Here is a 22,142-nt window from a genome sequence, read left to right as displayed (position 1 = left end):
TGACCCTCATCTTTGATTCTCACATTTTCCCATCCCTTAAATTTCTCCCTAAATCAGACTGCTCATGATTCATTTTTTGCAACTCTCCATCTCCTTCCTCCTTTAACCATATGCTATTCATGGTAGTGGCTCTCCTTGACTGTGCCTTCAAAATCAAATCCTAACCAAATTTTGCACATTCCACACTTTTGTTAAATCTAATCGGGCAAAATGAATCATTATATCCTAAGCAACCACATAGGAAATAGAATAACATCAACCTTTCATACGTAAAATTCACATAAGTACACTTATCGGGAAAGATCATGATTTTTTTCTTCCTTTTTAATGGGCATCTAACATCTAATTGAAATCAAACACATAAATAATTTTTCATTCCCCTACTCAACTGTTTCGTATCATATTCCAAGAATCTACCAATAAAATTTTGAAGTTGTTTCGCTACATTTTCCGAAAAAAAACCTAGAGGTAGATCATGTACTTGAACCCAGAAAAAAGAAAAAAAATTAAAGAAACTTGCATTGGATCTTCGTTCTCCTCGAGTTGATGAATAATCAAAAAATTATTATTGAAAGTCGACAAAGCCAAATGTATCACTCATTCGATGTTCATCTTATGAAAAAACTTAAACAAATATCTCCTTTCCCCCAAAACTGAGATCTTAACACTCCCTAAAGGATACCGGAGGCTGGCCATCGTACTCCTCATTTTTGGAAAATGGACTATGCTTGCCGTAAGGGAACAACCAACCAAGCAAAACTCGCAGATTGATTTATGAGAATCAAACTCAGTAGGCAATAACATCACTTCTTCTTCCCCATCATCTAACTTCAACTCTACCATCTCATTCTCCTTGACTGTAACCTCGTACCACCTAAAACACCAAATTAACCCTAGGCAGAGTAAAACAACCAAACCAACTACTCAAAAAATCAAAATAAAAAGCTAGAGACGTGTTACCAGCAGCAGACCAAAGACATGCTAGAGAGAGTAGACTTTTTTAGAAAACTTAATTTTTTACTTTTATATTATTGAAATACTAGTAAAAGTATAATCCAAAATTGAATAATATAAATAATAAATGAAAGAGAAATTTCACTCAAGGTGTAATTCTAATTATTGCTTTTAGATATATACTACTTCTTGATTTTATCATATACTAATTGTGATTTTACATATTTATACTTTGGCTAAATTATAATGTAGATTACTTAAATAATTTTTTTGTCATCCAACTTTTAAAATATTAAAATGATCACTCAACTAATTAAGATTGTTTCTTAAGCCATTTCCATTAAGTGTCATTTAGTGTTTGACGAGAGAGTAACGTGGGAGTTTAAAAATCGATGTAACAACAAATTGTACATATTATATCGATTTAGTCATATTTTTAAAAATTAACCTTTAAAATTTACAAATGTTCTCAATTAATCAAATCAACTTAATTAAATTACACCAATTTAAGTTGATTTGATTTGTCCTTTCTAATTTTTTTTATCTGACAACTTAAGGATTTTTAAACTAGTTTATAATTGAATATTTATTTTTATATTATAAGAATAATTAAAATTAAATAAAATAGAATTAATACAATGATTCCAAATTTATACACTCGAATGAGTAAGATGGAACTCAAAAGGGTTGTTCTTTTTCTTGGAAAGAAGGAATGGTAGAATAAGGGAGGAAATAATGAAAATATGGAAGAGACAGAGAGCCAACTGGAAAACAGAGAAAGACTATGAAGATGCATAGAGGAGAAATGAAGAAGAAAGGTGAATAATTTTCAGTACATCTTGCAAATGAGGAAAGACTCCCTTTTATAGCTGAAACAAAGGGGCATTTACGTTCAATTTTGATAAATTCACGTGAACCGTACCTAAAAAGAAATCCGCATGTACATGTTAAAGACAACTATTAACACCAACACGAATAAAGAGGGCAACAACACCCATGAATAGGCTTAGTCTTTTATTATACAATGAGAATAAACCCAAAAGACTATATTTAAACCTTTGTAAAGGCGAATGTTTTATCAACCTGTGATTCGTGTTGAGAGTGAAAGGAGTTGTAAACTAGCAGCAATTAGTATAGAATTAAAAAGATATTTGTAATTGTGTTATTTGTGTAATAAAATTAGTATTTCAACTAGTAATTATCCAACACGCTTCCAACAAGTGGTATCTGAGCGAGGTTCTTGTCGATGTCACAATGGAAAACATGATTCAACCGCAGATCCTGAAATTAACAAAGACAAATTGTGGAAATTAGAGCATCCAAATAAAGGCTTTGCTCGACTCTCAAGATTGTTGAGACGTTGTTGAAGAAGGATATGTTAATCCCGAAAATGCAGCTACCGAAGTGACTTTGAAAAACGAAGAAAAAAGAGTATTGAAAGAAGCTTGTAAAAAGGATAAGAGGGCGTTTACAAACCCTTAGAGCTGAATTTGAGACGTTGAAAATGAAACCTTCAGAAAGCGTTGATTATGTCACCTGGGTGAAAGAGTGGTAAATGAAATGAAAAGAAATGGAGAAACACTTGATGACGTAAGAGTAATGTAAAAAGTTTTGCATTCATTGACATGCAAATTTGATTATGTGGTTGTTGCCATCAAAGAATCAAAAGATCTATCACAAATATCAATCAACGAACTTATGCGTTCCCTTCAAGCCCATGAGTATAAAATGAAGTAAAATGATGATACTGAAAAATTGGAGTAAGTCTTGCAAAGCAAACTGTCATTCAATGATAGTGGAGCTAGCGGTAATTTTGGACAAGGTACATGTAATCGTGGAGGATACTATGGAGGATATAGAGGAAGAAATAGAAGTGGACAAGGAACATATAGACGAGGCAATCAATCAAGGAACATATAGACGAGGCAATCAATCATATGGTAGAGGCCAAACAAGCGAAGAAAATCAGACATCAAGTCATGGACGACGAGTTCGAGGTCGAGATCGAGAAAGAGGTAGATTGCAACAAGGAAATAAATCTCAGATACAATTTTATAATTACAATAAATATGGTCATTTTAGTTATGAGTGTAGATAAACTCCTAAGGTGAAAGAGAGAAATCTTGTAGCAATAGTTAAAGAAGAAGAAAACATGGAATCTAATGTATTCCTCACCTATAAATAAAGTGAAAAATCAAGTAAAAATGTTTGATATTTTGATAATTGTGCCAAAAATCACATGTATGGCTGAAAAGACTTATTTTCAGAGTTGGACGAGAATATTCACGAACAAATAACATTTGGAAATGAATCGCGTATCATAGTCAAAGGTAACGACAAAGTTACTATTACATAAAAGAACGGAGAGAAGAAGTACATATCAGATGTTTATTACGTATCAGCTTTGAAAAACAACATCATCAACCTTGGACAACTTCTAGAAAAATGATATGAAGTACATATGAAAAATTGCATGCTCACCCTAAAAAATAAGAGTGATAAATTAATTGCCCAAGTTGATATGATGCGTAACCGTTTGTTCACTATTTATATTGAATCTAGAAAGGTGAAGTGTATGAAGAATGCAATCAAAGATGATTCATGGTTGTAGCATTTAAGGTACGCGTACTTGGATTTTCTAGCCTGAAGCTATTGTCAAAGGAGAAGATGGTAAATGGATTGCCAGAAATTAATCCTCCTGATCAACTGTATGAAACTTTCATTAAAGAAAAACAATACAGACAGAGTTTTAAAGTTGGAAAATCTCGACGACCCAGGAGACCATTGGATATTGTGCACTCCGAGATAGCAGGTCCTTTTGTTATACTATCACTTAGTGGAAACATGTACTATGTTACTTTTATTGATGATTTTAGTAGAAAAATTTTGATATATATTCTTAAAACAAAATCAGAAGTATTTGACAAGTTTATCGAGTTTAAAACTATGGTAGAAAAACAGAATGGATATTATATTAAGATACTCAGAACTGATAGAATGGGTATACTTTAAAGTTGTTTGAAAGCTTCTGCAAGGAGCACGAAATTATTCACAGTTGATGACTTGGTAAACGCTACAACAAAATCAAGTTATTGAAAGAAATAAGCGCATTATTCTTGATATGCCAAGAAGCATGGTTAAAGGTATGCATTTACCAAGAACTTTCTAGGTTGAAGCTGTTCAATGTGCTGTTTATTTTTTGAATCGGTGTTTGAAAAAAAGTGTAAAATATAATATGCCCAATGAAGCCTGGAGTAATCAAAAGCTAGGAGTTGGACATCTCAAGGTTTTTGGATGCATTGTATATGCTCATGCTCCTGACTAGACGAGAAAGACGCTCGACAATAAATGAAAGAAATGTATTTTCATTGGTTATGATAAAAGAAGCAATGCATATAGGCTATACAACCCCCTCACCAAGAAAGTTATTATTTCAAGAGATGTAGAATTTAATGAAGCTGATTACTAGATATAGAAAGAAGAAGAAAAGAAAATTGAAGGATTATTTTTCAGTGATGACAAAGAAGACAACTTCAATAATCAAGAACAAGACGACAATCGAAGCCCTCCACCAAGTCTTGTTGTAACAACTCCTACAACATCATCATCTCTAACCAATACCAATACTAGCAGCTCAAAGGAAGCACTTGCAAGAATGTGTAGTTTACGTGATATTTATGAGTCATAGAACCTATAGAAACAACACTCGATTATTTATTGTTCTGTTTAATATCAGAATGTGATCCAATAACATATGAATATGCAATTGAAAATGTCAAACAGAAGAAGGTAATGGATGAAGAAATTGTAGCAATAAGAAGAAATGACACGTACGAGTTAACAAGTCTACCAAAAGGACATAGTCCAATTGGAGTCAAATGGGTGTACAAGACGAAGACCAACAAAGAAGGAAAAGTGGAGAAATACAAAGAAAGACTAGTTGCAAAAAGCTACAAGCAAAGATATGGAATGGACTATGATGAAGTACTTGCTTCGATCGTTAGGATTGACACTATAAGGCTTCTCACGACAACTGCATCACGAAATAACTGAAAGATTTATTAGATGGATGTGAAGTGAGCATTCCTTAATGGCTACCTAGAAGAAGAAGTCTACATCGGACAACCACCTAGATATAGAAAACAATAATAGTAAGACAAAATTTTTCGCTTGAATAAAGCTTTATATAGACTGAAGCAAGCCCCAAAAGCATAAAACACAAGAATAGATTAATATTTTCAGAAGAACGGGTTCACGAAAAGCCCATACGAGCATGCCCTATATACGAAGAAAACTGGAGTTGGTGACATCATGATCGTGTGCTTATACGTGGATGATATGATTTTCATGGGAAACAATCCAAGTATGTTCAATGAACTTAAGAAAGCTATGACTAAATAATTTGAAATAACAGGTATTGGTGAAATGTCATACCTTCTTGGATTTGAAGTGAAACAAATGAAAGATGGAATATTTAGAGTGAAAAATTGCAAGTCGGTAGTCACGCCAGCAGAACCATACATGAAATTAAGCGTTGATTCATCTAGAGAGCCAGTAAATCCAACGTTGTTTAAAAGTATCGTTGAAAGTTTAAGATACTTGACTATCATGCGGCCAGGCATTATGCATGCAATGGGAATAGTTAGCATATATATGGGGAAGCTAAAACAAGATCACTTGATTGCAATAAAGAGAATTTTGAGATACATCAAACATGGTTTATTTTATACGCACTCACAAAATTCAAAATTGGTTGGTTATTCAGATAATGATTATGGTGGTGACTTGGATGATCGTAAAAGCACATCCAAATATTTATTCCATATTGGCTCCATGACATTTTCATGGTCATCGAAAAAGCAACAAACAATAGCCCTCTCAACATGTGAAGCAAAATAAATGGTTGTTGCAACATGCACGTGTTAAGCAATTTGGTTGAAGAATATTTTGAGTGAATTATCTATTATAAAAGAAAGTCCAATTACAATTTATATTGACAACAAGTCCACAATATCTCTTACAAAGAATCTAGTGTTTCATTGTAGAAGCAAGCATATCGATACAAAGTATTATTTTATTCAAGAGCATGTGAAGAATAAAACAGTGGAGTTAGTTTACTACAGAACATAAGATCAATTGGCAGATATTTTTACGAAGCCATTGAAAATGGACGTATTCTATAAACTCAAAGAAAAGATTGGAATGAAAAGCTCGATTTAATGGGAAGTGTTAGAAATCAAACCGACTTTTAAAGTCAGCTAAGTATGTAGATAACGTGGTTTAGTAAGTGACAGCGGACTAATGATTTCTTAAGTCTTTTAAGTATGTAGATGAGGCAACAAAGAGACTAGCTTGCAAGATGGATAGTAAGCTGTCAAAATTGGTCTGGAGCTTGAAAAATCAATAACGTGGCAGCAGGGACTAAAATGATGATAATGATAAATGTGCTGAAAGGTTCGTGAAATATTGAAGGTTAAGGATGAAAGGATAATTATGACAGTAGGCAAAAATTCTTAATGTCGATTAAAACTTTATTATAAATATAGTTCATGGGTTGGTTTAATAGATCCTGAAAAAAATAATAATAACAAAAAGAAAAGGTTTTGCGAGTGAAGAGAGTTGTAAACTAGCAGCAGAATAGAATTAAAAAGATAATTGTATTTGTGTTATTTGCGTAATAAAATTAGTATTTCAGCTTGTAATTATCCATCACGCTTCCAACCGTTAGAATAGATTCAAATATAATATAGTCAATTATTATTAATCAAATGAAAATCAAATCTAATTAAAAAAAGAATCAAATCCAAATCGAACTCATTACTATTATTATTAGTCAATTTTCAGTTTTTATTTTTTCCATATTTTCTGGGGCCTAACCTGGACAGGTCGTCAGTCGTGACCCATACTTGTTGGCAAGAAGCTCGAGGCTGTAAAGGAGGCATTGACGGTTCGTGCCGTGGCCTTGGCCTCCGTCTGAAGGTCCGTCGCAGGGTCCCCTCTCGACGTCTACAGAGTCGCCGAAGAACCATCTCCTCTTGGTCCGGCTTCTACCTCCCGGTTCTACCAAAGTAGCTCGCGGTCCCAATTTGTAGCCCTTGGATTTCGAAATTGAAAACCCTTTCCTCACTTTTAATTGAAAGAGTGAACCCTAGCTGAAACGAGATTCATGGCCGCCATTGCTGAAACTTTCCCTCTGCTTCAACAAATGGAAAATAATTGGAGCCATTATGTATTATCATTATTTGTCAAAATCATCTTTCGAGTTTTTTACCATTATATTATAAAAAAAATTATATTTGAAAATGGATTGTCAGTTAAATTAATTACGAGAAAATAATATTTTTTTAAGTTGTGCTTATCTGACAGGCGTAATCTATTTTTTTAATATTAATTTTTTTGTTTAAAAAATTATTATTATATTATTTTTTAATATTTATATTAATATATATATAAAAATATGAGTTTTATACAGGTAAAAAATACTTGAAACGGGTCGTGCCTATTAGGTAGGCGCGACTAGTCACACTTGACAGTAGACATAACACCCTCACTTGTCGCTATTGCATCCATCGCTTTCTTCGCTTCTCAGATGTCGCTTATATTTTTCCATGCATGAGTTATATCACTCATAGAAAAAAAAAACTTTATGGGGACCTTATAAGCATGGTCCCCCCAAGTTGAAGCAAACACCGATTGTGAGAAAGAAAGGAGAGAAAGGAGAAGGAGAAGAAGAAGGAAAAAGAAGAAGAAGAAAAAAAAGGGTAATGTATTATTTTAGTAATTTATTATAAAATTATGGTGTTTTGTGAGTTTTAGCAATGTAAATTTTAAAAAAATTGTATAGTTATTTTGTTAGTAGTTTATAATTAGGTTATAAATTATTAGTGTTTTGTATTTTGTTATAGTTATTTGTTTTGTTAATAATTTATGGGATTATGTTACAAATTGTTAGTGTTTAGTGTATTAGTGTATTGTGATTTTTTAGTAATAATATATTTTTAAAAAAATAATTTTATAGTTGATTAGGTTATATAAATTGTTAGTGTTTAGTAGTTTAGTGTATTAGTATATTGTGTTTTTTTAGTAATAATATATTTTTAAAAAAATAATTTTATAGCTATTTTATTAGTAATTTAAGATTAGATTATATAAATTGCTAGTGTTTAGTGGTTTAGTGGTTTAATGTATTGTGATTTTTAGTAATATATTTTAAAAAATATTTTTATAGCTATTTTATTAGTAATTTAATATTAGGTTATATAAATTGTTAGTGTTTAGTGGTTTAGTGTATTATGATTTTTATTTAGTAATTATTTAAAAAATAATTTTATAGTTATTTTGTGTTAGTAATTTATGATTATAAATTGTTAGTGTTTATAGTTTAGTGTTTTGTGATTTGTGATTTTTAATGTCATTTTTATATAATGTAATTTTATATTATTATTTATTTATTTGATAATTTTATTGATTTATTAAAATGTTGATTAATTTGTTGTTATATAATTTTATAGGTTATTTGGATGTTCTTCTAATTAGGTATGTTTCTAGTTCTTTTTTTTAAATTGAATGTTTTTATATTTAGATAGTTTATATGTTTTTAATTATATTATTACTTGTTATCTAACATAAATTTTTTATTGTAGGTAAATAATGGGAAATTATGAGATATTTATCGTGTTTGTTTCTAAAATTTGAAATAATTTATTGTATCTTTTGAAATAAGAAAAATGAATTCAATTTTTTTAATTGCGATTTGTAATAAATGGGTTCTTTGATTGATAATACAAATCACATATCAAGTACCATTAATGAGATGGTAATAAAATTTTTATTTCATAGTTATGTTATTTGTTGAATTAAATTATATTGTATTAACTATTTCGCTAATATAATAATGTCAGGAGCCGTACCGCGTATTGAGAGGCCGTGTTAATAGTATAGGGTTTCGGCCAGATGAACGCCTAATACCGTTCTTGGAGTTAGCCGGGTTTGGATCAGTGGCATTGATCCGGACTTTTGATCTGCGATATGACTTGATTTCCGCTTTAGTCGAGCGATGGCGTCCGGAGACCCACACATTTCATTTGCCGTGCGGGGAGTGCACCATCACTCTAGAAGACGTTGCACTACAGCTCGGGCTCCCCATCGACGGGAACTCGGTCACGGGCATAAGTTCGATCTCCAGGCCGGCAACCCTTTGCTATAAATTACTTGGACGCTCGCCAAGTGAGGGGAAATTTGCCAGTTTGAGATTTTCATGGCTAAAGGCCAATTTTTGAGTATTTGCCGAGTACTGCCAATGAATGGGAGGTGATGCAGGCTATTCAAGCTTACGTTATGCACCTTATAGGTGGTGTACTTATGCCGGATTCAAACGATAGTACGATTCACTTGATGTACTTACCCCTATTATCTAATTTGCATAACACCCGTTCATACAGTTGGGGTTCCGCAGTGTTAGCCATGTTGTATCGTGAACTTTTTCGGACGACAGATCCTTCTGCGATGGACATAGGCGAATGCCTCATACTGCTGTAGTCGTGGGCACTTTACCGGATGCCATTCTTGGCATCAATTAGTCACCAATCATATCTATTTCCACTCGTTAATAGGTGATGAATTTTTATGCGTTATAACAATTAGTTGACTTTTTTTTGGATTATGTTGTTCTAACAATTTTTTCGTAGATGGAGCACAAATCCAGGTATCGGGAGGTCATACATGGTTTTGATATACCATCTGATGATTGAGAATCATTCTGGAGAAGGGGTAAGTTTTTCCAATATCAATTTAATTTTATTATTTTATTTCACTCAACCTGCGTTAATATAAAAATGTGATTAACTGTGAAGTTCATTTGGATGCCGTATTCTGTTCTAGAAATTATGGCGGTTATTCCCTCTTCTACCTGCGTCCACTCAAACTTATGGTGCATTAGCGCACCCGTTATCAATTTTCAAATAGTAGAGTGGTATCATGGCGATCGAGTACTTCGGTACTTCGGTTGCATACAATATATCCCGAGTCCGCTAGTACGATTGAGGGATATCCATGGGATGACCAGGAGGAGGAAGCATGGGCTTGATTGGGGAGATGAGCATGAATAATATGTTACGATGTGGAACAATCGGTTTGGGAGGGTACCTCAGATGGATCGTGGTTTGGATCTCCAGCCCTCGTTACAGTACCTACAATTGTACTGTGAGATAGGGAAACCATTTTTGTTTGGTGGGTGGTCGATGGTAGTCCCCCGATATACGACACGAATTGGGCAACATCTCCCAGATCCACATCATGCACCAAAGCCAGAGCCAGAGCCGGAACTACACTCTGGAGGTAGTTCTTATCATCCAGATTTAGGGGGCGATGACTATTTCTCCGGCTCCTCAGGCCACGGATATCATTCAGAGTTTGATATCTTCAGCCCACTACCACCTCAGTACTCCAGTCATCCCGGCTCATATTTATCTCAGTACTCCGTTCCTTCCGGCCCGTATCCACCCATGTACTCAACTCCTCCAGAGCCGTATTCACCGCCGTACTCTACTCCTCCCGACCCGTATCCACCGCCGTATTCTACTCCTCCCGGCTCAAGTTCATCGATAGCATTTGAAACATATGATTTTTCGTCTATGTTTCACACACCCCCATATACGGATGAAGAGAACGTTGATCGCCATAGTCGCCCACAACGTGAACGTCGGGCTCCACCAAAATATACCCCTAAAACCACACCATCAAACCATCAATTTAGGGGGTTTTGTAATATCAATAACTTCATTTTTATGTAATAAATTTTTTGGCATTTTATTTATCAATTTAATTTATTTTTGGCAAATTATGTAATGACTATTTATGTAATGAGTTTTTTTATCATTTTATTACAAAGGATAGTCATCATTCCCCCGGTTGAAGAATGTAATTATAATAGTAAATGAAATACATAATAAATCCGAGTTAAGTATGTATGAAAACAAATAGTCATGCTTCACCCGAAGTAGGTCTGTAAATTATATATAAACATGTGCTTTGAAGGCAAATTTTGGATTTGCTTGGGTTGAAGTACATAATAGCAAAAAAAAAGAGGAGTATTAAAAACAATCAATCTTAAAATACTTAAAAAATCCATTTAATGCTATTCGGTTGGACTTTTTCTTCCAACATGTAATGAACAACACCTTAATTTCTATCCGATCGCGATGATTGTCCAATATGGTAGTTTCAGAGCAGGCATTTATTCCGATTATGACCGGGTAATCTGCATACTCCACACAACTTCCCATTGAATTTCTCTCTAATGTCCATTTCGTTACGAATTCTAGATGATTGCGAACGACCTTTTGGGTTCCTATGCAACCCTTTGTCTGGGACAAGCTTGAATGTCGTCGTCGGAACCTCTCAAGTAGATAGGTTAGGAAGCACGGGAACTCATTCTCTCATACAAGCAACGTGCGTTCGAGGGTATACACTTCATTGATAAATTGATCTATATTGAACGAGACTTTAGCACAAGCTGCTACAATATGTGCGCAAGGATAATGAAGTGTTTAGAACCTCCTGCAATCGCATCGTCTATTTCAAAGATCAACTCCGTAGGACCTAGGTGGTATACCGGGTCGATGATCGATGGTCTCTGTAACACGAAACTTTTCATTACATCGTGAATATACTTCTACATTCATCAACTTCGCCATCCGACGGTTTGCAACCACTGCGTCCCTGACATATTCGACAAACACATGTCCTGCCTCCATCTAGTTGACTTGTTGCTGACCCATTCTTGGCATCAAGGTAGCCAACCTGTAAAATGAAGCTGAGAAGACAGATGAAATCGGAAGATGTCATGTTTTCAATAACACAGCGTTGATGCCTCCACCAAGTTTGTGGTCATTTGATCGTAACAAAAGCCCTCGTCAAAACTTTGAGTCCATTGCCATGGTTCCATGGTACCTAACCATTGTCAGAAAGATGTGTTCGTCTGACCTTCCATGTCATTCTCAAGTCGAGTCATCCTTTGCCGAAAAATGTGTGGCTCAAGCTCGTACGCTGTGTATGTATTAAGAAAATATAAGTTACAGTCTCATCACAAAATATTAGGTTATAGATTGAAAGGATAAGGTTATTCTTTACCCATTTCACAACTTGTCTCTTCCAGTCTGCATTCTTATAATCTCGATGGAAGTTAGCCGCAATGTGCCATATAAAATAAACAGATCTCCATGGCACACTGGAACGCCTAATGGCGGCAATTAATCCTTTCCCTCTATCGGAGATGATGCAAATACTATCATTACTAATAACATACCTTCACAGGTTTGTAAGGAAAAATTCCCACGACTCCATATTCTCTTTATCTACGATGACAAATGCAATCGAGAGTACGTTATTATTCCCGTCCTGAGCAATCGCAAGAAGTAAGATCTGTGTATATTTACCGTATAGCCATGTCCCATCTACTTGCACAAACAGCTTGCAGCGGGGAAATACACGTACACATGGATCAAACGTCCAGAACATCCGTTGGAAAATTCTTTTTCCCGGTTGTAGTTGCTCATCCGGGCCATAATAAGGTCGTGTCTGCAACTCAATGACAGTCCCCGGTATGTACTCCCTCATAGCGGCAATCCATCCCTGCAACTCATTGTATGATGCATCGAAATCTCCATACAATTGCTCCATTGCCATTTGTTTATCTATCCATGCCTTCCGGTATGACACTCGATACTAGAAACGTGCCTGCATTTTGCCAATCAGTACCGAAACTTTAATGGTTGGCATGTCTTCAACCATTGGCATGATGCACGTACAGATAGTTTTGGAATCAAGTTTTCGATGATCTTCTGTCATACGTGATGAAGTGCATGTGTGAGGCCTACCAAATTTTCATATCTCCCACATCTGTGACTTCTGGATAAATGCAGCTCGTATCCGCTAATTGTAGCCTTCCGCCGACTTCCAACACTCTCCAATATATAATGTCGGTTTAGACACGATGACTTTATAGTCTACTGATATATTCATACTATACCTCTTAATGGAAAATACGCACTCTTCCTTACTTTCAAATCTTTGGCCCACGAACAACTCCTCAGGATCAGATTATGCGGCCATCTGATGAGCAAATTGTATTTCAGGGTACTCCAGGAATTTGGCTGCATGCGCTGCATCGGGGTCTATCCGAGACATGTGTGCCTCAAGATTATTGTGTATCACAATACGACTAATCTGGTTCTCGACTGAAGACGCATTAACATTTACTTCTTCATTCACGCCTTCATCGTCAATATCATCCGGGACCTTATCCACGTCGGGTTCACTTTCACTATCGACTTCATGATCAAAAGGATCACTACTATGGTATATATCATCACCAACCACAGCAGTCTCGGGTGCAGCATTAGGATCAATGTCAATCCCATGTATAGTTGATTGACTACCAACGTATGATACCGGAACCACCATACACAGTTCTTGAGCTCCATCTTCTTCACCTAATGGAGTGGGATCTTTAGTTTCCTCCACACCAGCTAACTCAGCAAATAACTGAATCGGTGCATTTTGGTTGCTCCAAGTCCCACAATAAAGAGCGACCCTTGTCTCCACGTCTTCATCGTCTACAAGTTTCATTTCGGTGAATTTTATGGGATCCGTCGAAACTAGAAACTTGTAGAAAAGTTTCGAGATCCTTCTCCCACAACGTCTATAAATTTTTTCACTAATTTTTTCCTTCATATCATCGAAAGAGATATTTCTATTGAATCTCATTGCTACTTGTTTGCGACATTCAAATATACATCCCACGCTTGTTGTCAAAATTTCTCCATCGAAATAAACGCATACGAAAAACTGATTCTCTATATTCAATACTAGATCTGTTAAAATTTTTCAAAATTCTCAAAATAGTTTCGAATAGCAAAAAAGTTACATAAAATTTTTAATGCGAAATTTTTCATTCAGAAGCTAACAAAATTAATAATCTAACAAACTTTTAAATAATAAAATTTCTAACAAAATTCTCCATTCTATTTAAAAATAAATAAACTAAAATACCTTATCCTTCTTCTTGCTTTCCTTTCTTTCCTTCTTCTCCCTCTCTTCTTACTTCTATTCTGCTGCTAAATTTTCTGTATGTTCTTCATCTGATTTTCGGGGGAATATATAGGGGAAAAATTAAGCATATGGGCCCCACTAGTTGCGCCTATCAAATAGGCTCAACTAGTTGAGCCTGTCAGATAGGTGCAACATGTATGTATGCTTTTCCCGTACATATACCCGGGTTTTATACTAACCCGAAAAAAAAATATAATAATAATTTTTTAAACGAAAAAAATTAATATTAAAAATGGGTTCTTTGTCGGTAGGCGCGACCTAAAAAAATATACCATTTTCGTAATTAATCTGGCTGACAGCCTATTTTCGTGTATAATTTTTTTTATAATATTGGGGTAAAAAAACCCCATATTTTTTTTCTTTTATATATATATTTTAAATTTAATATGTACTTAAAATATTTATGTATTTTTATATATTTATTTTAATTTTTTAAAAATCGACAAAATCAATTTGTAAATTGAGGTTTTATTTTTCAAAAATTATTATTATCAATATAATATGTAAAATTTGAGGTTAAATTTATTATTATATCGATTTTTGAACTGTTATGTCACTTTCCTATCGACACATAATGACACTTAATGAAAATGAAAAAAAATCATTAAGTAACCATTTGAAAGTTTTAAAAGTTGAGTGACTTACAATATAATTTATCCTTAATTGTTTTACTTTATTATGTGATATACTTTTATTTTATGTAATGCATTAAAAATGATACTATTAAAATTATTGAACATAATTAAGATACCTAATTTTTTAAATTAAAACTATAGCCACAAATAATTTATGTGCAAAAATTGAATGGAAATTTAAACTAAAATAATATGGACGGGGTCCACTCATATTAGAATAATTAAAATAATTTAAACATAGTTAAAATAACTAAATGTTTTTTTAAAGAAATAACAATTATAACTGCAAGTACAATAAAAATAATAGATGTTCAAAGAAAACTAAATGAAATGATTAGATGCGCCAAAAGAACTTAAATTAGAATATATTCAAATCTGAATAAAAATTAATTTAAATATAGTTCACTCATAACATAATATTATTCAAATTGTTGTACATAATTAAAAATATTATTATTAGGAACACTATCAATGAAAAATAAAAATTACCGGTAGGGTTAAGATAATGGCATGTATCCATTTATATTTTTAATATGCTTCAAAGGGTGCATTTGATCATCTTAATCCTACAGGTGGAATTTTTACACACTAATGTCTCGTTTGGTAACTAGTGTAATAACATAAGGAAAAAATTTATTTATGACATATGTATTATAATAATTAGACCTAAAATAAAGTATAATTGGGACAAATTTAAACATGAAATTAGAAAGATAAGTAAAAACTTTTGTAAAAAGTAAGATCTCTTCAAAATAAACAAAAAATTTTCCTTCTCTTTACTAAAAACAAGTCATGTGAGTAGCTAAATATTATCAATTTAGTTAGTTTATTGCTAACCCATATACTAAAACATGTGAGAAAAAAACACCCTTACCAAACGTAGTATAAATGTGATTTGTGTGCCGATCAAAATGATGAAGTTGAGGGATCATCCTTATGGTGGTTAGATTTGAGAACTACCACTAGCAGAATAGTTCTTGGGTTTCCTTAAAGGTTTTCAAAAGGAAGAGATGAAGTTTCAATTGGAAATTATAATACAAGGAAAAGGGAAAGGAGTTGTGAGGCAATCAATGCTAGAAACAATTTATCTAGTGCAACTTCAAATCAAAATGTAATTAAGAGATTTTTATTAAGGGATGCATATTCTTTAGGGACACTTATGATGGATAAACATCTACTAGATGTTGAGCTAGGCTCTCACAATATTATGCAAACTTTGGGGCAAGTTGTGAATCATCTACAATGGGGCAAGTTGTGAATCATCTACAAGGGAAAGGAGTTGTGAGACAATCAATACTCGAAACAATTTATCTAGTGCAACTTCAAATCAAAATGTAATTAAGAGATTTTTATTAAGGGATGCATATTCTTTAAGGACACTTATGATGGATTAACATCTGCTATATGTTGAACTGGGCTCTAACAATTTTATGCAAACTTTGGGGCAAGTTGTGAATCATCTACAATGTGGCACCTTACACCCGATCAGGACTGTGAGTTCGAATAAAGATGTCACATTCGTTGCTGAAGTAACTCAAATTAGGATATGTCATTCATTACATTAAGTTAGGGAGTTAAAGTTTTGAAAATTTTTATAAAAATCATATAAAATAGATAAATTAAATATTAGGAATTCAAAATTATGTTGAACTCATTTAAAATTGGTTTTTAGGTTTTTAGAGGTATCTAATACCAAAAACAGGTTTTAAAAAGAAAAAAATGTTCAAAATAGTACAAGGAACTGGTTAGACACTATGAGATTAGTACATACAAATTTTATTCCATCAAAAAATCATGTTTTGGCGTAGTCTATTGCCTTATCTAGTTCAAATATTGATGGTTCCTTCTTACAAGTCAACTCTTACTATTACAATTGTGACTCATGTTCCTTTTGCTAGAAAACAAATATGTGTCCCCATGAATCCTTAGAACATGTGCACATTGACGCATGTGACCCCATGAACGTCAGTGCCAGAAGTGGTTATGAGTATTATGTAACATTTATTTATGATTATTGCATATATGGGTATGTGTACGTAATGCAATGCAAAAGTGAAACCTTTGAGAAATTCAAAGAGTTTCGTGCAAAAGTAGAGAAATAACTAAGTTTACTCATAAAGGCACTTTAGTCTGATCAAGGTGGGGAATATTTATCAGATGAGTTCTTAGGGTACCTTATAGAGAATGAGATTCTATCCTAGTTAATTGCGTCGAGCACTCCACGACAGAATGACATGATAAAAAGAAGAAGTCAAACGTTGTTTAACATGTTTCGTTTGATGTTAAGTTATTCGAAGCTGCCAATATCCTTTAGGGGATATGCATTGCAAACAACTTGTTATGTTCTGAATGATGTACCAATTGAGGCAACATCTAAAACTCCATATGAATTATGGCATGGTAAGAAGCTGAATCTAAATCATTTAAGGATTTGGGGATTCCTATCCCACGTATTGGATAAAGATGCGAGGAAGTTGGATTCACAGACAAAATTATACATGTTCGTGGGATACCCAAAAGGATCTAAAGTGGTTTGTTTTATAACCCGAAAAGGCAAACTGTGATAGTGTCAACTCATGCTACTTTCCTTGAAGAAAGATGCATGAATGAGTTCAAACCTCAAAGTAAAGAAGTACTTGAGGAACTTTAAGGAAATACACAAAGCCCTATAGAAATGGTCCCAGAACCAACTTCTGATAGTACACTTACAAACTATCAGTAGCATAGGGTGTTTCATTGCAATGAGAGGATATCTTGTAGGCCTAAGTTCTTCCAATCTGGTGGTAGTGTTTTAAACATTGAGTCTACTGACAAGAAGATGATGACTCATTTACATATGTTGAAGTGATGTAGAGTGCTGATTTGAAGCTCTAGGAAATAGCTATGAAAGTTGAGATGGAGTCTATAGATTTCATCTTAGTATGAGAACTTGTAGACTTGCTGAAAGGGATAAAACCCATAGGTTGTAAGTGGATCTACAAGAAGAAAAGAAATGTAGATGAAAAAGTGGAAACTTACAAGACCAGACTTGTAGCAAAATGTTATACTTAGAAAGAAGGTATCGATTACGAAGAAACCTTATCTCCTGTTGCCATGCTGAAGTCAATCTGCATAGTATTATCCATTGCGGCGACTCTTGATTAGGAGATCTAGCAAATGGATGTCAAGACAACATTCTTGATCGACTATATTGAAAAAACATCTATATGATGTAACCCACTAGATATATAGCTAAAGGAAATGAGCATAAAGTTTGAAAACTACTTAGATCTATATATGAGCTTAAATAATCATCCTGCTCATGAAATTAAAGATTTAATCAATTGATCGAGACTTTTGGATATGAGAAAAACATAGATGAACCTTGTATTTATAAATGTATTGGGGATGGAAAGGTAGCCTTTCTCGTTCTATATGTTGATGACATTTTACTCATTGGAAACTCAATAGTTTAGCATGAAGGACTTGGGAGAAGCTAATATTGTTATAGGAATTCAAATCCTAAGAGATCAAAAGAACAAAATGTAGATACGTCGTGATGTTTGAATATTTGGCGTACCATGTATGGAATTATAGTGTTATAGTGTGTGTTCAATGAATGTTTATAATGGCAAAGTATGGGGAAATTATTGACAGGTTAGATGAAGTTAAGATTTGAGAAATGAAGTTTTTGTTTACTGCAATCTAGTGTTGTTGGGTGAAAAATTGAGATGTGCGAAGCAGCAGGCCTTGTGGAAGGGACAATATGGTGTTCAAACATCAAGGTTAAAACTCAATATGAGGAATGGATGGATTGGATTGGGAAATGGAATTTTCATAAGATTTTTCCACTTAGTGTTGTTGAGTACAAACCGTGATGTGCGAAGCTCCAAGACTTGTGGAGGTGACACTACAGTGTTCGACCATAAAGGTTAGATATGAAATGGAATAATAACGACTAGCTTGCTAGAGAGACGCCATGACAATGTTTATTAGGTTCCATAGAGCAACACCACGACAACGGTCAACAAGCAATATGAGCAACACCGCAATGGCTAGGGGGCAATATCTCAAAATAAGTATAATGTGTAAGACTATAGCTTGACTATAGAAACTGGTAGTGTCCACCAGGACATTAAACTTGGGGCTATAAGGTATAAGACCATAGCTCTACTATGGCAACCAATGGAGTCTGCTAGGACAGTAAATATGTAAGAGTCCACAAGGACATTAAACATGGGGTAATATTGTGTAAGGCCATAGTTGGGCTATGGCAGCAGATTAAGTGCGCCAAAATATTAAGCTAGGAAAAGTTAATAAGGCAAAATGAGAGAAGTCACTGTAAGACTCGCACGATGAGTAGCATATTGGGGTGAGCTAATGCTTCTTAAACTATGGGTAAACAAACTAATAAGAGAATCTACCAAAGTATTACGAAAAAAAGGAAAATTCACTAGGGATGATGAATAAACTAACCTTCTGGATTGAGGTAATAGATAAGTAGCATATGTGGCATTATCTGGGTTGAGGTAATAGACGAGGTACCTTCTTCGAGATATGTGGTAACCGTCAATATAAATTCACTAGGGATTGATGGATAAACTAACCTTGGGTACGATAGGTGAGTAGATTCTAAGCCAAACGCTTGGACTAGTCAAGTCTAGCAGAGATCTACGGAGGAAAGAATGACAAGATGGGACTACGTGACGTGGGAAAAATCCCATAGGTATTTATTAGAAGAGGAAGCCCGTGTAGGATTACCTTGGAAGGAAAGTATGTCGAAAAATAGTGGAGGAAATGAGAACCCTTTAGGGCCAAATGGAATAAAAAAGGCTAGGTGAGGATATTTAAAGAGAAATTGTGACAGCCCAAAATTGACCCTAGTCGGAATGTGGTTTCGGGACCACAAAACCGAGGCATAAAAATAATTTAAAATTTATTTTGATGCCTATAATATGTGTGTGCTCATGTGTGACATTTTTTGGTGATTGATTTAGTGTTATAAAGGTGAATTTCACTAGAAAGGACTTAGTAGTGAACTTTGAAAGTACGATAGGGAATTGTGTGATGACTAATTAAAGCATGCATGCAAAACAATGGACTTGCATGTCAAATTCCCTTTTATAGGTGGTGGCGGCCATGGCAAGGAATTATGGGCAAAGAAAACATGTTATGACATGTTTTGTTAATGCATGATGTATTAAGTGATAAAATAATTAGATGTGGGAAGAGAAATAAAAAAAATGTGTGTGAGAGTGTAGCAATCCCCTATTGCCGTGCAAGTGAAAGAAAAACAAAAAAAATTGTTCATCCTTGTTCTCTCCTTCTTTTGGCCGAAAATTCTAAGAGGAAGAAGAGATTTTTGCTTCATTTTCTTTGTTTAGAAGAGATCTAGAAGGAGATTTGGCTAAACTTGCATCAAGATTAAGGTATGTATGAGGTTGTGTTATGAGTTTCATGCATGTTTTAGTTGCTAACTTGATGTTCATGTTAGCCATGGTTCAAATCCTTGTTATGCCATGGGAATGGTATTTGGCCAAAGTTGTTATTGTGTTAAAGCCATTGCATGCTAAATGTGAAGCTTGCTAATGATGCAAGCAATGATGGATTGTCTACTCTTGAAATTTCTTTGTAGCAATCTTGAGTAAGACATTGAGTTTTCTTTTGTTTAACCATGACCGAAGTTGAAAGGGCATGATTGTGATGTATTCGCCATGAAGCATTCATGAGCATGGTTTATGCTTCTTGCATGTTAGTTAAAATTTGTGCTTTGGATGGTTATGGACACCTTGAAATTCGGCCTTGCACCTATATGTGTATATATGTTTGCACATGATATTTTGGTGATGAAGAAAGTGATAAATATGTTTGTTTAAAGAAGAAATTTGTTGAAGAATGTTGTGAAATTTGCATGTACATTTAGCCTAGTACATGTATAGGACTACCCCTTGTTGGTTCAAATGTGTTGTGATGTACATGTGTACGGCCATGCGAAAATGGCTCGTAGAAGTAAAGTACGAACTTAGACTATTCGTGATTTGTATATATATATATGGTTTCATGATGTGATTATGGATTGGAAATGGGAGTGTTGGTCACATGATCAGCCATTGGAATGGCTAAAAATGATCATAGGTGAACCTATGTATGGCAAGACTAGTTGGTTCATGGAGACTACAAAATAGGTAAGACCTACCTTAAAAATAGGTGCTGCCAGCTGCAGTGACGGGAATGTGAAAAATCACCAAAAATTGTAGGGATGGTATTAAATAGTGAAAGAATTATGTAAATGAACCTTGATGAGTCTACTTTCATATGGAAGAAACGAAACGGTCATGGGAGTTACGTGTTAAGAGATATTAAAGTTATCGTGAGACAGGGCCAGAACGGTTTCTGGGTCCCCTGTCGCGACTTTGAAAATTTACCATAAATTATCCAGAATGAATTAGAAGTCATGCCTAATATGTACAGATTCCTTTTTGAGTCTAGTTTCATTAGAAACAAACGGCATCAGTATTGAAACCCTGTACAGAGAGATATTCAAGTTGTAACGCGCGAAGGTCAGTGTAGTCGACCCCTGTAACATGGGTGACTTTAACTAATAAACTGTACCAATTGGCCCAACCAAAAATTCTAAAAATAAATCCATGGATGGATATATGAGTCTAAATTCAGGGAAAATTTACAGAATCAGTTTCCAAGTTGTGAAGCTCGAGATATGCTTTTTAAGGCGACAGCAATGCAGTTTTCCAGCTTGCCTGGAATGTCAAATTGGTTGGTGCCATAAGTGGTTTTGGCTTGTTAACCCCTCGTGTCCGACACCGGCAACGGTCTCGGCTTCGGGGTGTTACAATTTTATTGGTATCAGAGCTACGGTTTAGTCGATTCTAGGACTACCGTGATATGTTTGGGGTCTAGCTATACATGCCATTAAATGATGAATTGATAGTGTGGTGATTTCTGACAATTTGACTTTGTGTTTGTTTATAGCAATGGATCCCGATCCCAACCGAGCAATAGCTAATGATGTGGAGAGTGTGGCGCCTGCTCCCGCGCAAGGGACATCACCGGCGGACTCTCAACCTATGGCCAGCAACCCGAATGATGGGGCTAGGCAAGCCTTTTATAGCGTGATGAATGATTGGTTCAACCAATACATTTGAACTAACATGGCTGTTCCACAACCTCCTTTTCCGACTAATGCAACCCCCGCACCTACAATACCTCCGGTAACTGACCAAATAAGGTCAAGTAAGCCCCCACTCGACAGAATTCATAAACATGGGGCCACTGAATTCAAGGCTACGGATAGCGACGATGCCGAGCAAGCTGAATTTTGGTTGGACAACACTATCCGGGTGCTCGATGAGCTATCTTGTACACCCGATGAGTGCTTAAAGTGTACCATCTCCTTGCTACGCGATTCCGCCTACTATTGGTGGAGTACTCTGACTTTTGTGGTGC

At 34.7% G+C, this 22,142-nt stretch overlaps 2 protein-coding genes across 2 annotated transcripts; one reads left to right on the top strand and one right to left on the bottom strand.

The window, feature by feature from the left end:
- Positions 1–494: 494 nt before the first annotated feature.
- Positions 495–7,228, bottom strand: LOC128286872 (uncharacterized). Its single transcript, XM_053024651.1, has 2 exons — positions 6,832–7,228; positions 495–874 (listed from the first exon to the last, which is right to left on the bottom strand). Exons 1-2 carry the CDS (start codon positions 6,981–6,983, stop codon positions 598–600), a joined length of 429 nt encoding a protein of 142 aa, XP_052880611.1. The 5' UTR covers positions 6,984–7,228; the 3' UTR covers positions 495–597.
- A 1,488-nt stretch (positions 7,229–8,716) lies between these two features.
- Positions 8,717–9,918, top strand: LOC108466406 (protein MAINTENANCE OF MERISTEMS-like). Its single transcript, XM_017766729.1, has 5 exons — positions 8,717–8,770; positions 8,856–9,198; positions 9,305–9,488; positions 9,642–9,723; positions 9,835–9,918. The coding sequence occupies exons 1-5, from the start codon at positions 8,717–8,719 to the stop codon at positions 9,916–9,918; spliced, it is 747 nt and encodes a 248-aa protein (XP_017622218.1).
- Positions 9,919–22,142: the final 12,224 nt, after the last annotated feature.

Source organism: Gossypium arboreum, chromosome 2 (assembly GCF_025698485.1).
Source record: "Gossypium arboreum isolate Shixiya-1 chromosome 2, ASM2569848v2, whole genome shotgun sequence".
Classification (NCBI taxonomy): Eukaryota; Viridiplantae; Streptophyta; class Magnoliopsida; order Malvales; family Malvaceae; genus Gossypium; species Gossypium arboreum.
This window is presented reverse-complemented; position numbering and strand designations above follow the sequence as displayed.